Genomic DNA, 24,169 nt, shown 5'->3' with positions numbered 1-24,169 from the left:
GCCCACCAAGTTTCGTGTACCCCGGTCTTTCAGTGTCCCGGGAATCCTTGACGGAATGTTGGGCATGCTTCGCTGCGCGGCGGTCATAATAACTATGTAAAGCACAGTCAACACACACCAATCTAGCTTTACTTTTGCCTGATCCTGTCCCTGTTCTCAATAAGGTTACAGGTCAGGTGGAGCACTTCACTGTGAGCTCCAGTAGTTAAGTATTAACTAGTCAGGACCCTGTTTATGAGAGCGGAGGTCTGTGTCTAGGCATTGGGACGTGTGGGGTCCAAGATCTCATGCAGGATTTGTTTAGATTTCTTCAGCCACGGTTAAAAATGGGTGGAATTCCAGCAGCTCTGCTCCTCAGCGTCTTTCTCAGCTCGGTTCTTCAGGGCATGTGTGCAGATGGTAAGATGAAATTATGATGTGGAGATATCGAGATATAGCTCACAGATCCAATGCACAAAGCGGTAAGAGCCATTTGTAGTCCCTGTTATTGTGGGTTAATCAGGTTTTACTTATTGTAGCCACTTGGGAATGCAGGGATTAAAGTGAAAAAAATAGTTTGACTGAACTTTTTTCAGGTCATAAGTCATACGTTGTTCATATCTACCTATAGAGATAGCACCCCTATCGCAACCTATTGGTTTTTAATGTACAAAAAGATGCAAACAGCAAAGTAAAGCACCAAATAAACACCAAAACGAGGCTACAGGGTACTAAGTTACTATGTAATTAATGCCACCTACAGGTGAATGCATAGAACATAACAATCCTATGGTTTGTGTACCCTGTAGCCTCGTTTTAGCCATGTGAATAAGGCTAATTGAGAGTGTTCTTGATTGAGATTGAGTTTTTCCTGTTGAACAAAACAATATTTCAATACCATCCCTGACCATTGCTGATTAGCCATTGCTGTTCTTTTCTACTGCAGCAATATTGTAGAAAGGCTTTAACACACTCTTATTTAATTACTTCAGGCCAAAAGTGTTTAAAAGGGAGATTTTTTTTTTTCTTGTTAATATGCAATTCAACACTAAGTAAAATCTATAAAATCAAGTTTGCAAGACTTCACATTTCCTCATCAAAGTAACGAATCAGAACAGTCTAGATATTGTTCATATTTCCATGTGTTGCCTCATCTGCATTTAATGAAAACATGGTAATTTTGAGTTTTACAGACAACTCAAGTTTTCCAATGAGCAGCAATACTGTGTGTGCTCATGCAGGAGGTCTGCGCATCTGATAACGACAATCGTGTTTAGCTATGAAAGAACATCGCGTAGCCTACTTTCTGAGCGCAAAAACACGGTCAACCATAGATAAGCGTAGCCTACCTCTGTCGTGGTGGCTAGTTGCACCAGGTAGGGAAGATGTCCTGAAGTGCAAGAACGTTAACCTTATGGCGGTCTTCTGATTGTTGGCGTGCTAAAACATTTATTTTTTGTCAACATACGCTCACAACCTACTGTCGTTAAAATGAGGCCTAAGCAAAATAGGCTACAAAAGGTGGTCTGTGCGTCACAAACACGACTGACCTCCTTACTCAACAGTTCAGCGATATTATTATTTTATGTTAACATGCTCAGTCAAAACCTTCCGTCGCAAATTGTGAAAAACAGACGGGATAGGCATAGGCTACGGTTTATATTAGGTAAGTTTTTACACATACTGTTAGTTGCATTGATCAAAAACTGTAACAATAGTAGGCTACATCGGGTGGCAGCAGGCTATCTGTTCTGTCATAGGTGACACCCAAAATGAATGACCTCCCCTGACAAGAGTTTGCGATAGTAAGAAATTGTCTACATTGATGCACCGGAAAGAACACAGCCTCCAAATTCACATAGAGCTCACAATATCATATCCAAAAAGTTAAACGGATTGGGCAAACTCATCAGCTGTCTCGATGGTGTCACTATAATCCAACTTTGACCGTCCTCCAGGCGTGTTCTTTTTTTAAGCAACCGCCCCAGGCCAATGAGACAAGCGTGTAGCTACAATATAAACAAAGCGAAACTCATGGCTGACGTATATCTTCTTGGCGGTCTCTGATTGAGACACAGAAAGTTCTCAAGAACACTATTAGGTCTTTAAACATTTACCATCACACACATTCATTCATCGGACCTAATATTTGTAGTTTTAAAAAGGAAAAGAAAAGGTGATAGACCCTCCTATTTTTTCTCATCGGATCTGCATCGATCTCAAATATGACATTTCTAAAATCAAATTGACGGAAATCCGTCATACGACGGAGAACTTTAATCCTTGGGAATGTAGTGCACTGGGTGTGAGTGGTGTGGAGGTAAACAGGTGTTTACTGACCAATTAACAAAGGTGTGGATGGGGGGGGGACCTACAGTTCTTACTGTGACCGTACACAATTGGTAGCATACTACAATAGCCTATACAGCAACACAGCACAAGAGTGATTTATGTCAACTTCAAAATCTGCAATAAATGGGACACCACCCGACTGGACTGGACAACTGTTTTGGACATTAATATTTGCACGCGGTAAGAACAAAGTCCTTATAGGCAAGTCCTTCCACTCGGCTTCACGAAATCATGACACCAACCTCGCTCCAGCTGCAAGATCACAATACATGATTGGCACGATGTAGTCACATGTCAAATTTAGGCGGCGGAAGAGGCGGAATGTGTATAGATGACCGCCATGTTTGCGTTACGAACTAACCCATTTCAATGGGAGATTCGTTGAGCGCTGTGTCTCCATGCAGAGGCTGAGGACGGTGCAGATGCTTAGACTACTCAAATGGTAGTCTTGTACATCTTGACATTTTCTCTAAGGTCTTGTTTTGTTTTTAGTATTTATTGACACCGAAAGAGCATCTGAGGTTTTAATCAGAGCGAGGCGAGCAAATTCCTTTCTTGAGGAGGTGAAGCCTGGTGACCTGGAGCGTGAGTGTCTGGAAGAGATATGCAATCATGAGGAAGCCAGTGAAGTGTTTGAACAACAGCAGGTGAGTCTGGTGAAGACCACAGTTTTCAATGTTTAAAAGTTATTTTGGTGATGTTTTTCAAAGTACAGATAACAATGTTGCTTCTTTTCTCCTCTCCATTTAGGCTCAGTTTTGGTGGAAATACCAGGGTGAGATGTCACCGTTTCAATTGGACTCGCCCACAGTCAACATGCTTAGTTTGTTTGATCTATTTGTAGATGTGTAAATAGGATCAGCTGAACTGGGGACAAAGTACAACTATAGACTACAGACCACCAGAACACTATTGTATTGATTAATTGTGGTTACATTGAAAATGATTGGCTAAGTATATATCCCATTTAATATTTCAAATATCAGACCACACATATTTCAGCTAAATGAATGTAAATGTAGACCACAAAAACTTTGAATCACTGAGGATGTGCTTGGCTATTTTACAGGCTGCAATGGCCTGACATTGCCCAGAGATCCAAATTCTACACAGACTCTCAGAAACTGCTTGGATGGTAAAATTTTTTTTGCCATCATGTTATTATCAGTCATAATCAGGTGTCTTCACAAAAGTGCTGAAATTCAAAATGAAATGTGTATGCAGCATCTGGCGAGTGTTTTGTTGGGAATGGAGAGACATACAGCGAAGCAGTGGCCATCACCTCCAGTGGAAAGACATGTCAGTACTGGAGCAGCAACTATCCACACAGAATAACGTATGAACTAAACTCTTACATCATTAACTATCCACACAGAATAGCGTATGAACTAAACTCTTACATCATTAACTATCCACACAGAATAGCGTATGAACTAAACTCTTACTGCATCATTAACTATCCACACAGAATAACATATGAACTAAACTCTTATGCATCATTAACTATCCACACAGAATAGTGTATGAACTAAACTCTTACTGCATCATTAACTATCCACACAGAATAACATATGAACTAAACTCTTATGCATCATTAACTATATACACAGAATAGTGTATGAACTAAACTCTTACTGCATTATCAAATATCCACACAGAATAGTGTATGAACTAAACTCTTACTGCATCAACAACTTATCGATAATTGCTGATTCTTCTGTGTGACCCATTATTTGTGTTTGAGCATTATCCTATTACTAATTTCTCTCTGAATAATGTGAATTGCATCATCACATTAATGGCTTACTATCATGACACCGTTGTATTTCTACCAATTATGTAGAGAATTCAACACAGCCCTGGATGATTCTTTGAAAGAGAACTATTGCCGAAATCCAGATCAAAGTCCTGATGGACCTTGGTGCTTCACTTGTGATCCCACAGTCAGAAGAGAGAGCTGTGCTATTCCAAAATGTGGTAATTGTTCACCAAATATGAGTTTCAGGTTTTTCAATGGGAAACCAAAATAATGGTGGGTCATGTGTTCATATTTGCTATGAAAGACAAGGATAAAGGACAGGAAAGCGGATCAAAAAGATAGGAGTTGATTTTTGATCATTCCGAACCACACTGTAACGATTCTGTAGCTGGTTTAAAGTTATGTTTTATTTTCCAAGTAGTTAATTAAGTAGCATAAGATACCACTTTCCAACACAAAATGTTACAGGAGCACACAGAGAAAGTGTCACAGTTATAACATTAACCCATGAGCCCCTTCAGTCAACAGTGAATTCAGAATCAAATTAAATAAATGTGTCTGGCCCTCACCAGAAGCACCTCAATATTCACATCCTCATCATAAACATCAAAAATCACCATGAATTCATACAGATAACAGGAAAACCCCAATGCTCAAATGTCCTTTTGAGTTTTGGCCCATTTAGTGCTCCGTAGGTTCAACAAAACAATACCATAGTTTGTGAGTTCATCTAGCCTGGCGGGCCATCCTATATCATTGGTTCGATTCCAGACTATACGTTTCATTCACCTCGCTTAATCCAAGGGGCGGGCAGAGAATTGTCTTTCAAACTGCCTAGGCATGCAATAGGCCAGCGCTACGACCATATCCGTATCCGGTCGGCAAATACATCCTTCTTCGAAAGGAATGACTTAAGTGCATTGTGTTGCTCAACTTTCCAAACTTGACCAACTAGTCCAACTCCTCCAAAGTTGACGCCAACGCCAATTCAAACAACCGCTCTTCGTTCGCCATAGCCACCTTCCTTGTTGTTCACCATCGCAGGACTGTCGTTATCCTGTTAAGCCCGCCTTAAGACTCTCTAACAAAATAGAGTGCTGTGATTGGATGACGTCCACTGCGTCAGCCAATAGAAATCCCTATGGTTTGATTCTAGACGTACAGGCTGAGCAAATTAATTTGCCGCTGCTAGGGTGCGTCTAGATTTCTAGGCTAGAGTTCATCAGCAGTAAATATAACAAAACACTTAGTCAGACGTCTTTTTTTAGTTCAGTTTTGAAAACAAGGAATCATTGTTCTTTCAAAAGGATGGTTGAAAAAATATATGAGTATTTCGGAGTAGGGCCTAACGGGGAAAGGTGGGCATTAGTCAGTGTTTGTGAAACGAAAACATTTCCTCTGGCAAACGATCAGTGTAGGTGCGATGTGTGCGTTGGTGTGTGCGTAGCGGGGCTTTGGAAACACTGCTCCAGCGGTAATGTCACCGCCGGAGTTACCTTCAGATATGCAGGCCTCTCGATATGTGGCTGGTTGTGGACTACAGCCCCAGGAAAAGGTGCGCAGGCCGCTCTGTAGGCAACCGGACTCAGGCAGGAAGACAGCAGTCCTCGGAGGAGTGAACGTCGCAGCTTCGCGGCAAGTTTAAATTCCAGATCTTCCGTCGGCAAGGGAATCTCAATTTAAAGCCGGCATGGACTTGACAGCGTAGGTTCACGAAGAGACGTGTTTTTAGCAGTTACTATGCTTTAGTTTGCTTTTCTTTGTCGTAGTTGTGTGTATTGATTGCACTTTTCTAAGACTCAAAAGAAACGGATATAGTGTTGCTGTAGGCTACGTTCTCACTCTTTCTTTCCATTGCTTCTTCTTCTTCTTCTTTGGGATTTTACGACAGCCGGCATTCAAAAAGTTGCATTGCTGTCTCCTACAGTACTAGCACCGTAGTGCACTATATCCTACTATATAGTCCAGTGTCTTTTAAAAATGTGAAAAAACAGCGTTTCCCCCTCCCGCTTAGAGATACTTCTCCCAAACCAATTTCTCGCAGTTCTCTAAGTAGTTCTTGTCTTTGGCAGTCATATTTTCTACAAAAAATCAAAACATGTTGCTCTTTCCATATGCCTGCGTCCAACTATCTTTTAGTAGGGGTGGGCGGATCGATCTAAATATCGATAGTATCGATGCCAACGCTGGTATTGGTATTTGATCGATACAACTGTAATTGAATCGATATTTTAATTTAGATATCTCTCCTCTACGTTCACTATACTTTGCTTGTGTCTTCCACCTTCCTGAGCAAACGCCGCTTTCACACCTTGGCCCACATTGCTCCTCCTCCCCCTCCTGCTCCTCTGCTGTGATTCGTTGTTGTGTCGTCACGTGACTCACTGACACAACGCGCAGAGGAGCAGCGAGACTGATAGCACATTGAATGAGAGATCAGGATGGCCGAGAGGAAGAGAAGTGTTGTGTGGAGCTATTTTACGGCACTAAATGATAATACTGCAACTTGTGATACGTGTAAAAAGAGCATTCGATACTGTGGCAACACTACAAACCTATACAAACACTTAAAAACACATGACAAGGAAAATGCTGATCTACAAAAACGAAGAAATGAAGAGGGAAATCAATCCACTTCCAGACCCCCGGCACAGAGACAGAGTTCGTTGGGAGAGTCATTTCAGAGAGGCAGAGAATACCCAGGTAGCTTGTAAGAGTAGTCTAATATTATGTTAGTCATGTCATATCGCGTCTTCTGCATTAGTTAGTGTGATTGCTCAAGAATAAGACATCGTGAAGCTGAGAGCAACCTGACGAATTTTAATTAATTTAGACCTGGGCTGTATTCACTTATCCCGCGCGCCCCCTCTAACATTAGAATACACTTGTGCAACTTGTGTGCACTTGTTATTTAGGCCTACAGCCTAACGGTGTGCTAATATAATGTCCATTGTATAGCATGGCAAACACCTATATTGAGTTGTTGTCTAAGATAACAACTGGCTCGTCCATATGCTTGCATATAGGCTATCATGCACTCCTGATTGCTTCCATCTAGTCAAACATCCATCATTACCGCATATATTGATAAACTAGAAAATAAACATGAATGTTGAGCAATCACACACATTTTGTTGTAGGCCTAGTATAGATCACACATTCAAATAATATATGCAGCCCATTGAAACATGTTATCTATAAACATAGTATTTTTTGCTCGTGACCTGCTATATTTATGCTAAATTATTGACATACATTAAACGAGACATTTTATAATTTCACCTAGGTGATTCCCCAAGAGCTGTGGATATTACTCTGAAGCTTACCAAAATGATCGCAAAGGACTTGCAACCTGTCTCTATAGTTGAGGATGAGGGTTTTAGGGATTTTGTTCATTCCCTCGAGCCACGCTACAAGATTCCAAGTAGGACAAGTTTAACGGCGGGGAAAAGGGAAAATACCAGCATTGTATGAAGAGTGCCGCTCAAAAGTGAAACAATCTCTGGATGTTACAAACAGTGCTGTACTTACAACAGACATGTGGACATCACGAACCACAGAGGCTTACTTAACTGTCTCATGCCATATTATTGATGAAAACTGGCAAATGCAAGCATATGTCTTGGAGACCTGTCGTTTTTCAGGACAACACACCGCTGACAACATTTGTTCAGAATTGAAAAGAATCACTGATGAATGGGGTATATCAGACAAAATTCAGGCCGTAATCACAGATAATGGTGCCAATATGGTTGCTGCTGTGCACAGAGCAGGGTGGAAACATTATCCATGCTTTGCACACACCTTAAATTTAGTGGTGAAAGACTCCATTAAGGCTCTCCCTGGTCTCCTGGACATCCAATGCAGATGTAGTGATATAGTAACCTTCTTTCACCACAGCACAAGAGCAGCAGAGAGGCTCAAAGAAATTCAAGAACAACAGAATTTTCCAGAGCATAAATTGATTCAATCAGTGGAAACGAGGTGGAATTCAGTGTTCTACATGTTTGAGAGACATGTTTGCATGAGCAGAAGGATGTGGTGACCACTGTGCTCTGTCTGCTTGGAAAGAGCTCACTGTGCCTAAGCGAGGAAGATTGGTCATTGATAAGTCTCTCCATTGATGCCCTGAGACCATTTGAGAAAATCACAAGAGAAATATCATCTGAAAAACATGTTTCAGTGTCAAAGGTGATTCCCCTGGTATCACTCCTTTTGAAATCAAATGAACGCCAGGGTAACACGCTAGCTGCTGAGCTGTCAGCACAATGTCAGCGTCGTTTCAGAGGTATTGAAACCTGTTAAGGTCTTGCTGTCAGCACCTACCTGGACATAAGATTTAAAAACCTTGGGTTCCGTGATATGGCAAATGTTGAACCTGTGAAAGCGCGACTCATTACTGAAATGCAGTTGATCAACCAGACCTCGGCCCCTTCAATGTCAGCCCCTCCAGAACCAAGCTCAAGCTCTGCCACCAGCTCTGCCTCATCAATGGCTCCTATGACTACCTCATGCTCCCCTGCAGGGGCTGCTGCAAAAGGTGGGATATGGATGGAATTTGATTCCCAAGTACTGGCTTCCCAGCAGCATCGCACAACTGGCACAGATTCCCTAATTGAAATGCGCCGCTACACAGAAGAGAAGCCAGTTGCAAGGGATCAAGACCCACTTCTTTGGTGGAAAAAGAATGAGGCAACATTCCCCTCTCTAAGCAAGCTAGCAAGGAAACACCTGGGAGTCATTGCCTCATCAGTTCCATCAGAAAGGATCTTTTCAAAGGCTGGGCAGCTAGTGAGTGATAGAAGAAGTGCCATAAAAGGGAAAAATGTAAATATGTTGTTGTTTCTCAATAAAAACCTCTGACTTCAACAGGGGACAGGGCCCAGAAGGGGGGCTCAGGGAATGTAATTGCACAGGTATTTTAGTTCTTTGTTTGTTCTTCAGTAATAATTGTGTGCACTTTATTTCATTTGATTTTAAAACCAGAAAAAAGGGAGAGATTTTTGTTATTCTTTATTTATTTATTTATTTATTTTTTTTAAAAAAGGCTGTAAAATTTGGTTTGTATTCATTCTACAGTGCCTAATAACTAATAATTTTGTGCACTTCAATACATTAAAAAAAAAATATTGCCTAAAGAATTGATCATTCATTCACCTCAGAAATAATGAAATGCTCTCCCCTACACAAAAGTATTTTTTTAAGTAAAAAGTATCGTATTGGTATCGGTATCGGCAATACGGACCCTATATGTATTTGGTATCGGATACGATCGCCCACCACTATCTTTTAGCTCTGCCGTGGCACTGACTTAATTACAATAACAGCCCCCACCTGGACTGACGATTGCCATTGTTAATTGGTAACTCGCAGCTGAGCACAGGCGAGACGTGGGCCGTCACAACACACATTAAAAAAAGGGAAATATTTGTATTTGTATTTAGTGGCCTTCCAAGTGTAAATGATCCTGATTTTGTGGTTGTTTTTTTCTTTGTCATCAGACGGACCATTTGTTACTGCACCTCTCCCTACAAATCTCCCTCCCTTCAATGGGATTATTGATTACAACAGTTCAACAAACTGTCTTCTTGACAATGGCAGAGACTATAACGGAACCCTGTCTGTCACCATGAAGGGTTTCGCATGTCTGCCCTGGGCTACCCCTAAAGCTAAAAAGAAGGCTGCAGGACTCGAGTTTCTCCCCAACGTTGTACTGGAGGCAAACTACTGCAGAAATCCGGATAATGACGCAGAAGGGCCATGGTGCTTTGTAGATCACCCCAATGTCACCATGGACTATTGTGACCTGCAGTTGTGTGGTAAGAAGATGACCAAGAGGGAAAATGCAGTGCTTGTCTTGTTTGGCTCAATGTTCCCAATAATGACTATAACCTTGAGGCCTTTTGGTTGATTAAAATCCACTTCTTTCTAAATGATTACATTCTTAAAACAAATGTAATCATTTAGAAAGACTATGTGTTATGTGTTTAAAACAGCACACATTGTAAGTATAAGTATATATACTCTTTTGATCCCGTGAGGGAAATTTGGTCTAAATAAATTTGGCATTTATCCCAATCTGTGAATTAGTGAAACACACACAGCACACAGTGAACACACAGTGAGGTGTAGCACACACTAATCCCGGCGCAGTGAGCTGCCTGCATCAACAGCGTCGCTCGGGGAGCGGTGAGGGGTCAGGTGCCTTGCTCAAGGTCTGAGTCTACTGGTCGGGGCTCGAACCGGCAACCCTCCGGCAGGTCTGAAGTGCTAACCAGTAGGCCACGGCTGCCCGAAACATTGTGCTAGTCCCTATAAGGACATAGATATGCCTAAAAACAGCACATTGTGTTATTTTCAACACATTTCTTGTAAGAGTGTACATAGTATAACAAAATCAGTGTGTTAGAAACAACACAAATTGTGCTGTCCCTACCTGGACATAGAGCTGTGTTTAAAACTACACAAGCTGTGTTATTTTCAACACTTTCGCATGATCTTTGTCGTCCCTGTTCAACTGTATTTTAACTAAATTAAAGGGGAACTATGCAGTTTTTTTTAACTTAACAGCTTCAGAGTCATTGGAATTGTTATATGACTTTTTTCGGGTTGAATGGTGGCTGTCTCGCTTCTCCCTAACGCCTGTGAGCGGAGAAACCACCCTTGTGTAACCCTCATGAAATTAGGGCTACTAATCTAGATGCAATTACATGTATCTTCCTATGGAGGGCGCTCCATGTGCTGGAAGACTAGAGCGTCCTACTAGCAAACATTCTCTCTCTGTACCAACAACATATTTCCTGTGAACGTGCACCTTAAAGAGCTCTCGGTTTTGAGGATAAATAATAACAAAATACTCATGAAAAGTCGATTATTTTCTTATAGCTATATACATAAGATATTAGTCTACTTTAAACGCAACTTTGAAGAAAGAAAAGTGATTCTGTTGAGTTTACAGCAAATTGGAACTCTGATTGTTTTTTGAAAGACCAGATCAGATTTGGATCCCAGATGGCGAGCCCAGCCCAGTGAGACTGAGAATGATCTTGGAAGCGGTGTGGCCAACCGTACGATTTGTCTCAGAGAACCCAAGATTTGTTAATTCGTTCATCGAACACCTGATAAGATTGATCACACTGTTGACTCAACATGGTAGTCACATCCGCACACATTCAAGGAGCTGAACTTTGGGAATCAATACGCACACACACACACATTCAAGGAACTGAACTTTGGTAATCAATATACACACTACACAGTAACTGAATTCTTTGAATCAGTACATACAGGGATAAGGGATTGAATTCCAAGGTTCCTTTCATTTTCACATTTTATTTGTTTGCAGAGCTCTTCCTTACCATTTAATTTTGCCCATTTAATGCTGTGTACTTGCGCTGCTGTTTTGGAGGGAATAACACTGTCAATTGTTCAACTTATTAATTCCTTTTGTGAATTAGTTATGAATACCTCTCTCCCGAACCTAGGTTGATGTTTATTGCTTGAATTACTGGTCCAGGTCTACGAGCGCTATTTGCAACTTTGGACCAGTGGGCCGACGGCCTCAATGTCAGGAAGTAACTAGTGTAACAAATTGCTTTACTGCATTTACTCACATACATGCCGGGCACTGGCTAGAACAAGGTAGCGATGGAGTTTCTCAGACAATCGTCATGACAGAGCCAGCGAAAAGAAGCAGAAAGCGAGCAAACCCCTGTCAGAGGAACAGGGAAGAGGAAATGAAACAAACTGACCAATTGAGGAGTCGTAAATAATATACTCTGAGGCTGTAGGGGGAGCTCTGCAGAGAAACCTGCGAGGATAAAGCGAATAAATTGCCAAAACTAGTTCCTCTTTAAGCCATACTACCATGTCATTATCATTTATTGGGGGCCAAGCAGCGAAGCTGGTCCCATGATTCATGTCACCAAGTTTCATGTCGGCAACTCGAACCCTCTAGCGCCACCAACAGGCCAAAGTTGGAAGTGTGTTCACTCGCGTAACTTTTGACCTGTAGGTCCGATTTTCAAAAGTCAGGTATCGTTGGAATCCTTGGACCAAGCCGAGTTCAACACACCCTATGACATCAAAAACACTTAAAATGTATCAGGGGTCACATACTTTCTCTGATTCCCACCAAATTTTACACAGATCATCTTCAGACCAAGCCTCACAAAAGTTATCACTTTTCGTCTTCGGAAGTATTACCGTTCGCCCGTAACAGCCAATCAAAATTTGCGGCAAAGCCACAAAACAGGAACCCTTGCATGTATCAAAGCCAAACTTGGTGCATGGACTCAGGACCCAATCAGGGGGACGCTCAAGAAATCTGGTGACCTTTGACCTCTAGGGGGCGCTGTAATTAAGAAACATGCCTTTTGGCCTGTAGCTGCTGTTGTGCTTAGAATTAAAACGCACTAGTGGTGTCTGGTAATACTGTTGGAAGTCCTTAGGTCGACCCAAGCCAACTTGTGATGTCATCGTAATTGATTCGGCCGCCATATTGGATTTAATCAAAAACATGAATAAGAATTCGCATGTCACAAATTTCAGCTGATCCTCACCAAAATTGGCAGAGACCATCTTCAGACCATGCCTTATCAGTGTATTTTTTTTCTGGAACAATTGACAGAAGCGTTCACCTGTAACAGCCAATCGAAATTTGTGGCGAAGCCGCCAAACAGGAAGTGAGCTCATATCTCAGCAACGCTTTCATGTATCAAAACCAAACTTAGTACATGGTCCTCAGGACCCACCAGGAGGACTCTCAAGAAATTTGGTGACCTTTGACCTCTAGGGGGCTCTGTAATTGGCAAAAATGTATTTTGGCCTGTAGTTGCTGCATTATTCTGCAATGGAGGTCAATGGTAGCCCATAGAACCGTCTGGTTCATCCTGATGATGCACAAATAATTTGGTGACCTTTGACCTCTATGGGGGCATTGAAATCACAGCAAGCATGATAATATTTCAATCGATCTTTTATTTTTGATGTGAAACTGATGACAGCGAGTTCCATCCAGTTAATTCTAAAGCGTGCGTGCAAGAGTGGGGCGGGGTGGGACGGGCAGGGGCGATTGCGGCGGTGGGTTGGCTGGGTGAGGGGGCGGCGACACCCAGCCCTGGTTCAGCCCCACAAAATCAGTTATGTTTTGATGTGAAACTTGACCTTGTAACTCAGCCAATCTTGGGTTGTATGGCATGGAACTTGCTGTGACTGCTTAAGGCTACATGTCTGATGCAACGGCATTGACTTACAGGGCAAATCTGGCCTGCTGAGCTGGCCTGCTTGGCCCCCTCATTGCTGCTTGCAGCTATATTTATTATTATTATTATTATTATTATTATTATTATTCACATCTTGCTTTTCTCTTGGCAGATGATCCACTAGAGAGTGAAGCAGATGATGTTAGGCAGGAAAGCCGATGGGGACAAACTGGTCCTAGAAAATCTTTCTTCAGTCCCCAGAGTTTTGGCAATGGGGAGCAGGGTAAGTAAGAGAGAACGTATGTGCAAGCTGGTCACCACCTTTTACCACCACCACCTATAATAAATTGCACTATAGCTTTATGTCTCATGGAAAAACCTAAAAAAGAAAAGAAATCCAACATTTAGTTCTAGTAGTTCTCTGGGGAAAAACATCCCACATCAAGATAATTATGTTAAAGAATGTTATGTTAAAGATATATGCCACAATTATTGGCACCTCTGAACAATCTTCTAAACAAAATTCTATGAGGAATTGGAATGGAGAATTACATAATATAGTTGCTTTTTCGGGTCACCAAGTCTCTAGAATACATCTGCTAATACATTATTTAGAAGGCAAGAAAAAGCCTTTCTTGTCATTTAATCACAAATGAAAGTGCTAAGTTGCTAAACAATACAGAGAATTTGTCTGGAATCGTATTTCATGGTCACTCAAGGTGGATAGGGTATACATAAGGATGGCTATACTGAAAAGATCCATATACTTACTAATATTTATGATGGAGGATCTATGATGTAGGTTGTTTTTTTTCCAAATGACATTTTCTGCTCATGTAAACATCTATCCACTTTGTATTTTATTTCAGAAATTATTGGTTATAGGTTATAAAAGTTATAACTTACTATGTATAGAACAGAGGTTCTCAATTGTTTTGTTTCCAAAGACCCACTGTGGAGACAAAAAAATTCTGAGGACCTCATAATCGTACAAATGAAGCATATGCCATTTGTGTTCTCTGAAGTTGTGAGGTTCACTATCCTGTGTTTTCTGGCAAGTGTGAATTTGATATTTTGTCAACTTCAGATTTTGCATCACTTGATAACATGGCCAGACTCAAACATTTCCCCACACTCATCAACTAACTAATTGGCAAATAAACTAGCAGCAGTAGGAACGGTTCTTTGTTAACTGATTCAAGATCAATCTTAATGTGGGTGGGAGCAAACAGACACAATTTACTTGTTTTATTGATGAAAAAGGTCCTCATCTGTAGATATGATTTTTTAAAATGATAAACCACAACTTGGGCTCTGGGTTGCAGACCCCACTTTCAGAACCACTGGTATAGAATATCTGAATAGTTTTATTGATGTATGTATTCCTTTTCCTGTCTTCAGTGTGTGGAGAACGTCCAATGTTTGAGAAAATAGGTAAAGCTGATTCAAGAGAACAAGAATTATTAGACGAATCTCGTCAACCGAGAATTTTGACAAGGGACAATGCAGACATTGGAAGTGCCCCATGGTAAAGAGCAAATACTACCAATCGTATAGCTATCTGATCTTACATCTTCTGAAGACCACTAATCTTATGTAGCCTATATAACTATCTGATCTTACATCTTCTGAAGACCACTAATCTTTTGTATATAGCTATCTGATCTTACATCGTTTGAAGACCACTAATTTTATGTAGCCTATATAACTATCTGATCTTACATCTTCTGAAGACCACTAATCTTTTGTATATAGCTATCTGATCTTACATCGTTTGAAGACCACTAATTTTATGTATATAGCTATCTGATCTTACATCGTTTGAAGACCACTAATTTTATGTATATAGCTATCTGATCTTACATCGTTTGAAGGCCACTCATTTTATGTATATATCTGATCTTACATCGTTTGAAGACCACTCATTTTATGTATATATCTGATCTTACATCGTTTGAAGACCACTCATTTTATGTATATATCTGATCTTACATCGTTTGAAGACCACTCATTTTATGTATATATCTGATCTTACCATCGTATATATCTGATTTGAAGACCACTCATTTTATGTATATATCTGATCTTACATCGTTTGAAGGCCACTCATTTTATGTATATATCTGATCTTACATCGTTTGAAGACCACTCATTTTATGTATATATCTGATCTTACATCGTTTGAAGACCACTAATCTTATGTATTTATCTGATCGTTTGAAGACCACTAATCTTATTATATAGCTATGTACATCGTTTATATCTGATCTGATTTTACATCGTTTGAAGTTTGATCTTAAGGCCACTCATTTTATGTATATATCTGATCTTACATCGTTTGAAGACCACTAATCTTATGTATATAGCTATCTGATCTTACATCGTTTGAAGACCACTAATCTTATGTATATAGCTATCTGATTTTACATCGTTTGAAGACCACTAATCTGATCTTACATCGTTTGAAGACCACTCATTTTATGTATATATCTGATCTTACATCGTTTGAAGGCCACTAATTTTATGTATATATCTGATCTTACATCGTTTGAAGGCCACTAATTTTATGTATATAGCTATCTGATCTTACATCGTTTGAAGGCCACTCATTTTATGTATATATCTGATCTTACATCGTTTGAAGACCACTAATCTTATGTAGCCTATATAACTATCTGATTTCACATACCGGTATTTGAACCCCATTTTTGTCACTGAACCGATCACCTGAAAATGAAATTGTACCTATAACAGGCAGGTGATGCTGTACCAGCGTAGTCCCCAGGAGCTGCTGTGTGGGGCTAGTTTGATCAGCGATGAATGGGTCCTCACTGCTGCCCACTGTATCCTCTACCCTCCATGGAACAAGAACTTAACCAGTGAAGACATACTTGTTCGGCTTGGCAAATACTCTTGCTCAAAGTGAGTACCGGTAGGTGATTGCCACCGTTGTTTTGGATGTTTATGATACAGGTGATACCCCCACACACACACACAATTTACTTCAAAACGTAAATCTTTAATATATTCTAGATTCATTACATATAAAGTGGAATATTTCAAGTCAACTTCTGTTTAATTATATTGATGATTGCGCTTACAGTTCATGAAAGCCAAAAATGCGTATCTCAAACTATTAGAATAAAATGGTTATAATACAGAAATGTCGACCTTTTGAAAATAAATGAACTAATCTGAAATAGTTCATTTATACACTTGGTTTATCCAGGTTTGAGAGAGGGGTCGAGCAGATCAAGGGCCTTGATAAAATTATTGTCCATCCTAAATACAACTGGAAGGAGAACCTTAACAGTGACATTGCTCTCCTGCATATGAAGAAGCCCATAGAATTTTCAGCTCATATCCATCCAATTTGCCTACCTACTAGGCAGGTGGCTAAAGAGTAAGTTGAATCTTTTATACATTACAGAAGAAGAGTTTATGGAAAAACAGTATTTCAAATCAAGCACATATACTTGAGGCACACTGTCATATACGCTGATAAAATGAGTTGTCTTCTCTCTCTCTAGATTGATAATGTCTGGATTTGTGGGTCGTGTGACAGGTTGGGGGAACCTCTTTGAGAGATGGTCGTCTTCTCCAAAAGCAATCCCTTCAGTCCTTCGGCAGGTCCACCTGCCCATTGTTGATCAAGACACCTGTCAGTATTCTACCTCAATTCGTATCACAGACAACATGTTTTGTGCCGGTAAGGGGTTGCCTAAATCTGAGCTAAATCCAAATTTAATCACAGTGCAACCGGCAGTGGTGATCTGGGTACTATAATCACAGTGTGTACACATGTGGGGTGACATTAGCATCGTTTTGACAAAGCATGGACAACGTATGCTTGTATGCTTGTAATGTACAGTATTAGTTGAATGGAATGTAACAGTCAAATTATTTGAATTTTAGGATTCAGGCCAGAGCAAAGCATCTATGGCGATGGTTGTGAAGGGGACAGTGGCGGCCCTTTTGTCATGAAGGTAGACTGTTCTAAAACTTTAATTCTTATTTTTAGAATGAAATACAAGTCTTGTATTGTGTGCATGATTACACGTAGGACACTCAATTGTTGTATCATTTTCTTTTAAATATTCATTCATCAATCAATCAATAATATTTTTTTCTGGCTTTTCTCCTCTTCAGGATCGTACAGATAATCGCTGGTATCAGATTGGTCTTGTGACTTGGGGTGAAGGTTGTCACCAGGATGGAAAATATGGAATCTACACTCATCTATTCCGCATGAGGAGGTGGATGAAGAAGGCCATTGAGGCTGCATAAGACAATGATGAATAATAACATTCTTTTTTTAATATATATATATATTTTTTTCAATTATGAGATGTTTTCCCATTTTAATCCAGTTTGACTTAAGTATGTCGAATTGAGAACAATGGTTGTTTTATCAATTCCCATTTGCTTGCTACGTTGAGTAAATATACCATCTATGAATCATCTGCTAGCCCGCCCGTACTGGGAATTTAATACATTGAAAGAAATAACTCAATTGGTTCATACAGTGATTCCCAGTCCTGCATGTTGAAGGATTTCCCATCATAATAATTACGGGTTGCCTCTAAGGTTGCCCTATTTTCTCTCATAAACATAATATTTCTGATAAAAAGTCACACCATTTCTGCATTATATCTGATAAGCCTAAACAAATGTTTTATTCCAGACACTTTTGTGGAAACCTGTGAACACACATGTATGTATCCTGAATTACTTATCCTGGGTTGACCTAGTCGCATGTCCTAGCTTGGCACGTAAAGCAGTCCAAGCATAGTACATTCATCTATGTCCAGTGGCAAAATCCAAGATGGCTGACAAAAAATACAGATAACTCCATATCAGTTCAGTCAACCTTGACACCATGGTCTCCGATTTTTGCTCATTATTTGTCAAAACAGTTCCCCAATGTTATGACTAAAATATCAGCCTGATATTTTATTTCGTTGCTCATGAATTACTTTTCAATTATGGATAGACACCCTATAAAATCACAGCAATTGCTAGTATTTTATATAAGATATGCATCTTTTTGATAGCCCTCTCCTGTCTAAAAAGGCATGTGACATCTCAAGCATTTTCTATGGTGTGATGTTTAGCGAACCTTATAGGTATTGGGTTTAAAATCCAGATGATGAGACCTATTTAGTTCTTTGCCATATTGCTGAAACCTATTTTTGAAGACTATTTAAAATATCTAACTGGCAGGTTTCCCTTGCCCCAATATCCTTATCCTAGTTTTTGACGAGCACTCGCAAACAGTCTGAGGAGGTAGTTCTCTGTGAACATACATCATAAATGTATACTTTTCTGTTTGCTGTCTATAGTATAGTATATGCTGTTCCAGGACAAGAAGTTGTCAAAGGACTGAATTGGATGAGGGGAAGATGATATCAGCTCATTATTAACTTCTTTTATTAAAAGCAATTAGTGTTAATTTTATTGTGCAATATAGCATTTCATTTCATTCAAACGCAATGTACATTTAATTTCATACAAATTATATTTACATTATCTTAACAAATTATTTTCAGCTTGATAATAAATATCAATTCAAATCATGATAAAGGATGATTATCATCATTATTATTATTATTATTATTATAATAATAATAATAATAATAATAATAAGTCTTTGCATTAATCAATGAAAAGGTCTTTAGACAAATCGGCATCTTCTGTTGGCAGTCCAGTGGATAACGCTGCAACACAGCAGTGGTCATCTCGAACACAGCGCTTAGTCTGACTGTCCGTCCTACTTCCTAATTCCCAGAGACGCAGCCCCCGAGGAGACACTTCCTTGTGCTGGTTGGTGTCTCTACAGACCCGTGCTTTCTCTGGAGCCCTTGTGCCACGAATGGGAGTGGACTGGGAGACTGGAGCCAAACGTGGCGTCACGGAGCGGAGAGTCGCAGATGTCCGAGGTCTGCGTCCAACCTGCCCAGATCGCCGAAAGTCGTGTCTGTCCAGACTGGACACGTCGAAAAGCTCTGCAGAATAGTCATACTCCTCTTCGGCGTCGTAGACGAGGTGCTCTGGTGTGGTGGCCGTGTCTTTCTGACCGTCAAAGCCACAGGCTGGTTCTAAGGAGTCTGCCTGATGGGATCTCTCTCTGGAGTGCATCAGGTTCTGATTGGCCAAAGATTCGGACGATCTGGGACAAGAGGAACGAGACAGAGACTCGGTCAAGAGTTTGTCCCGTCTTGTCAATCGAGTAAACGAATAAGCTAACAGTTCATCTAGGAAAAAAGATTGAGATAAAGAGCCAACTGATGATTCGACTGGAATACATGACGTTGGAGAAAAGGATCCAGTCAGCTCTTTGTCCCTGGATGTTTCACCGTATCCCGACTCCTGGCTGACAGACCCTTGATACTTCTGACCATGACGTCCATCACAGCAGCTGCATGTTGCCACGGCAGCAGAGACATCAGAGATGTCGGTCCTGCGCGTCTCAACCAGGTCTGAGACAGACCGTTCCGGGGAGTCCACCGACACGCAGCTCAACCCCGGTGAGCGCTGCAGAGGTAGGGGGAAGGCAGCATCGGCCGCCTCGCTCAAATGCAAGTACGATCCTCCAGGACAGAGCTGCGAGTAGTCATGGTAACTGCCCTGATCAGAGTCCCGTGAGGCCTCCTGAGGGCAGCTACCCTCTGAGGGTCCACACACACGCAGGAGGCTCTGCAGGTACTGGACTACGGTACAACCAAAGACCCCTTCGTTTGGCAGAGTGATCTTACTTGCAATGTACTGCTCTGAAGGTCCCCTCATCGAGCCTGGCCACTGAACTGGAGACTGTTGCCTTCCTGGTGGTCTGTGTTCTCCAATGTTGCCAGGCAACTACAATAAACAGAACACAGCTGAATTACAGAACTGAGGGTGACTTCAAGTCATTTTTATAGCACATTTAAAAACAACAGGAGAAGGTGTGTGTGGGTGTGTGTGTGGAATAGGATGTTAAAGGTAGAATCACCAAAGAAATACATTAGCTGCATGTCAAGAATAATAAAAAGGCATCATCTCTGCTAGGGATGTTATAATGGAGTGACGTGTCTCCTCCTCATTTGACTAAGTAGCAGTCATGAAAGTACCTTGATTCCTAAAAGCACGCATCTTCCGATGAAGCAGTCGTCCAGGGATCTCCTGAGCAGCCCCTCAGTCATCTGGACCCCCCTGCTTTCTTTAGAAGCATTCAGATATCTGCATACACACATACGAGTCAACATCAGTGTCCTTTATGCACACACACACACACACACACACACACGTCAACATCAGTATCCTTTACACACACACACACACACACGTCAACATCAGTGTCCTTTACACACACACACACACACACACACACACACACACGAGTCAACATCAGTGTACTTTACACACACACACTTTTGCAGCATGCATCATGTTTTTTGCTTTGTTTTAGAAAGTCCTTACCACACACACCATATACTAATCTCCCCTCTAATGAGCCATATTTCAGTAGTTACGTGCAGGGCAACCTAATTAGTTACTGTTCCATACTGAACAGAGTGAACAGCCAGTCTAATCAACTAGACAAACAGACAGACACTATGATCCATCCCTAGTCTTCCTCTGCATTTGACCCATCTGTGGTTAGGGACACGGACACACACACACACACACACAGTTGGGTGTTAAAAAAGGAACAGATATTGCATGTAAAACAAAATAGGGGCAGAGTGGGACAAGATTACTGAGATTTCAAGCTTGAGCTCAAAAGTATTATGGAGAGAAGTATGAATTGAGGAAATGTGGGAGACAGATGGGTTACAGCTTTTAATGAAGATCATAAAAAAATACTGCTTAATACGCATTGCTTAATAATGAAATGCAAAGCAAAACATGTTTCTTGTGTGATTTGTATTCTCTGTCTTTGGAATATCCCAGATGGATTTCTCATAAGGAGACAATGGAGGCCAAGATCATACACACAAATGCATGCGCGCACACACACACACACACACACACACACACACACACACACACACACACAAGTGCGACCTCACCGGTGGAGTTGTCCTGCTGGCACGCCAAAGAAGGAGTCCAGGCAGCTCCCAAACACAGTCACTCCGAGCACATCACAGTCTTTGGACACGCGGAGCGATAACCTGTATCTGTACCCAGCAGCCTCTGTGTCCCGTCCACATTTAACACAACTCCATCTTAACACACACGAGTGGAAGGCAGAAACAGACTTAACACACGTTTTTACATTTTCCTAGTTCACACATGTTGTGGCACACTACCACAACTCCTTGAAATAAATACATTTTCTTAGATAAATATGCGTTTCTCTGAAACCCTGTAACACCCCTTATGTTAGTATGCCCTTCAATGTCTCATCTCTGATCTGCTCGTTGGGGAACAAAGGTTTGTTTCACTAATTATTTCATACAAGCTTACATCACATACCACTTGGAGGTGCAAACAATATCAGAGTTTTGGTTGATTTTTATCTCACTAAATGATAGCCAAGGAGCTAGAAGTGAACATACATGGATGGCGGTGCTTTCATTAGGCTATACAAATAAACATGACAAAATACTTTTATAACCCTTGAGACAGCTCTTTTTCTCTGTGATCACAATGGCGATGCAGCTTTTGTTTGCACCTCCAACAGCATAGCATACCTGTTACTGCCCACAAATGCCCGTCTGTTTGTGATCGATATTAGTAGGCCTATGTAAACAGGAAGTAACCGGGGGCAGGGTAAAATACGGATACGTCCGTTAAAAAAGTTGTTTACATCAGCCATATAACGTTGCACTTTGTCATTAGACAAACGTCGATACGTTAACGTTAGGTAACATAACTTGATTTTTTTTTATTTTTTTTAAGTTATTGTGGTGCCGCTTACCTGGAGATCTGCCCGTTTGAACCAGACGTTAAGTCAACTCTTGAAAAACAGTTCAGGCAGCATGGGTACAAAATGCTGGTATCCTGAATAGACAGAACTGTACACCGAAATAAACCTATCTTGGACATACCAATGGAACACTGGATAAATAAGATAACTAGTCTTAAATCCGTGGATGATTTTCAGGATACTGCACCATGATTCTTCTCCGCTGAGAACTTTTTTGTTTTTCCCGGGTTCTTATTCGCCTTCGGTAAAGATAGCGTTCCTGGGTTATCGACTGACACCTACAGGCGTGGAGGTGGCACAACATGTGGAGGGCATTTCAGGGGACTCCTGAAGCCTCCACGCTGAACAACAATCAAAATGTAGGCTACCTAAAGGGACGACGACGACAACTCACTGATTTATTTATGTATATGTTTATTCTGCATATTGTTTGCATGTTTCTTCATTACATAGAATGTATTCCAATACGAAACATCGATGAAGGAAGGTGCCTGCGTAATAGCCCCAGTGAAATGCTAACCATGCTACTCTGTTGGTGATAGGGTTTTTTTTGCCCACAACGGTTTCTTTATTATTAGTGATTTTGTGTTTGATTGTAAATAGGCCTGGTTGTTTATTATAATAATAATACGTTTTATTTGTATAGCACCTTTCATACACAGAATGCAGCTCAAAGTGCTTTACATTTGAAGCATGTAACACAATAATAGTCAGTCAGTCATTATCAATCACTTTTCTTCATTGCTGGGGCCGTTTATGATCCACTCAGCAACATATCAAAAATATAGAAAAATAACATGTCATAAGACTGGCAGCCTTAACCCTTTACCTCCCATAAGCACGCCATATGGCAACTGTGGCAAGGAAAAACTCCCATATTCCAGGAAGAAACCTTGAGCAGAACCTGACTTAATAGGGGGAGCCCATCTTCTGGCTGGCTGCGCGCTCCAATGGCAGCAGAATAATCTGAAAAAGTAGTCTACAGGATAAGATGAGTAAACTAAAAGCTTTCCTGTACAGGTATGTTTTCAGATCTTTTTAAAAAAATATTTACTGAACTTGCCTGCTTGATGTACAGAGGCAGGGTGTTCCATAGTTTTGGGGCATAATGGATAAAAGCAGCTTCTCCACTTTGCTTGTGGAGCACTTTGGGTACGATTAAAAGATTAGAATTGGATGATCTTTGTGTTTGATAAGATATTAGATAGTCTTTGGCTGCTGCAACCCTCTATCTATAGCAAAATGAATTATCATCTCTCCTGTGAAATTACCATAGAACAAAATAGACTCTAAAACCAAATCCTTGCATCCAAAGATGAACATCTTGAAACTCACATTGACAACAACACACAATTTAGTCTGAATACAGTCTAGATACAGAGTTCAACATTTTCCAATAGGCGTTTCACATAGCAGTGAAGCATTTCAGACAGGAGGGGGCGCTCTGTGTACATCTCTTGCACCGATGGGACTGACAAAGTTCACAAAGTAGGCTACATACAACACTTTAGAATGATTTTCTACACCCCCCCCATCTCTCTCTGTGCTCTGTGTGTGTGTGTGTGTGTGTGTGTGTGTGTGTGTGTGTGAGAGAGAGAGAGAGAGAGAGAGAGAGAGAGGAAGAAAGAGCACTCATGTCCACTGCGCAGAGTCAGGCCCAGGTCAGGCCCCTGTGTGTGAATGTGTGTGTGTGTGTGTGTGTGTGTGTGTGTGGAGGGGTGGTGGTGGGTGGGGGGGGCAGTCCTAATCCCCCAGGAAAAGCAGGCAGGTTCTCTACGCTCTGGGGGGAAGCTCCGCAAACTCAAAGCATCTGGCTGCGCAGTGGCCATGTTTGCTTCCCAGGAAATGTTCTTCTGGGCACGCCGCAACGACGGAGGAAAAACAGAGAGAAATGAAATAAACAGAGTGGAGAGGGGAGAGAGTCGGAGCATCAAAGACGCCGGCAGGGCAGATGAAACAGCCCAAATA

General features: G+C 41.0%; 2 protein-coding genes across 2 annotated transcripts; one reads left to right on the top strand and one right to left on the bottom strand.

The window, feature by feature from the left end:
* Positions 1–309: 309 nt before the first annotated feature.
* On the top strand, positions 310–18,187 carry LOC125290802 (prothrombin-like). The gene is made up of 14 exons (XM_048237283.1): positions 310–399; positions 2,824–2,978; positions 3,082–3,106; positions 3,401–3,466; positions 3,556–3,667; positions 4,175–4,308; positions 9,592–9,909; positions 13,466–13,576; positions 14,695–14,821; positions 16,048–16,215; positions 16,523–16,696; positions 16,824–17,002; positions 17,209–17,279; positions 17,443–18,187. Exons 1-14 carry the CDS (start codon positions 327–329, stop codon positions 17,578–17,580), a joined length of 1,851 nt encoding a protein of 616 aa, XP_048093240.1. The 5' UTR covers positions 310–326; the 3' UTR covers positions 17,581–18,187.
* A 761-nt stretch (positions 18,188–18,948) lies between these two features.
* ddias (DNA damage-induced apoptosis suppressor) lies at positions 18,949–22,411 on the bottom strand. The gene is made up of 5 exons (XM_048229728.1): positions 22,193–22,411; positions 21,342–21,497; positions 20,400–20,508; positions 19,604–20,148; positions 18,949–19,462 (listed from the first exon to the last, which is right to left on the bottom strand). The coding sequence occupies exons 1-5, from the start codon at positions 22,318–22,320 to the stop codon at positions 18,949–18,951; spliced, it is 1,452 nt and encodes a 483-aa protein (XP_048085685.1). The 5' UTR covers positions 22,321–22,411.
* Positions 22,412–24,169: the final 1,758 nt, after the last annotated feature.

Source organism: Alosa alosa, chromosome 2 (genome assembly GCF_017589495.1).
Source record: "Alosa alosa isolate M-15738 ecotype Scorff River chromosome 2, AALO_Geno_1.1, whole genome shotgun sequence".
NCBI lineage: Eukaryota > Metazoa > Chordata > Actinopteri > Clupeiformes > Clupeidae > Alosa > Alosa alosa.
Note: the sequence above shows the minus strand (reverse complement) of the source record. Positions and strands in the feature narration are given on the sequence as shown.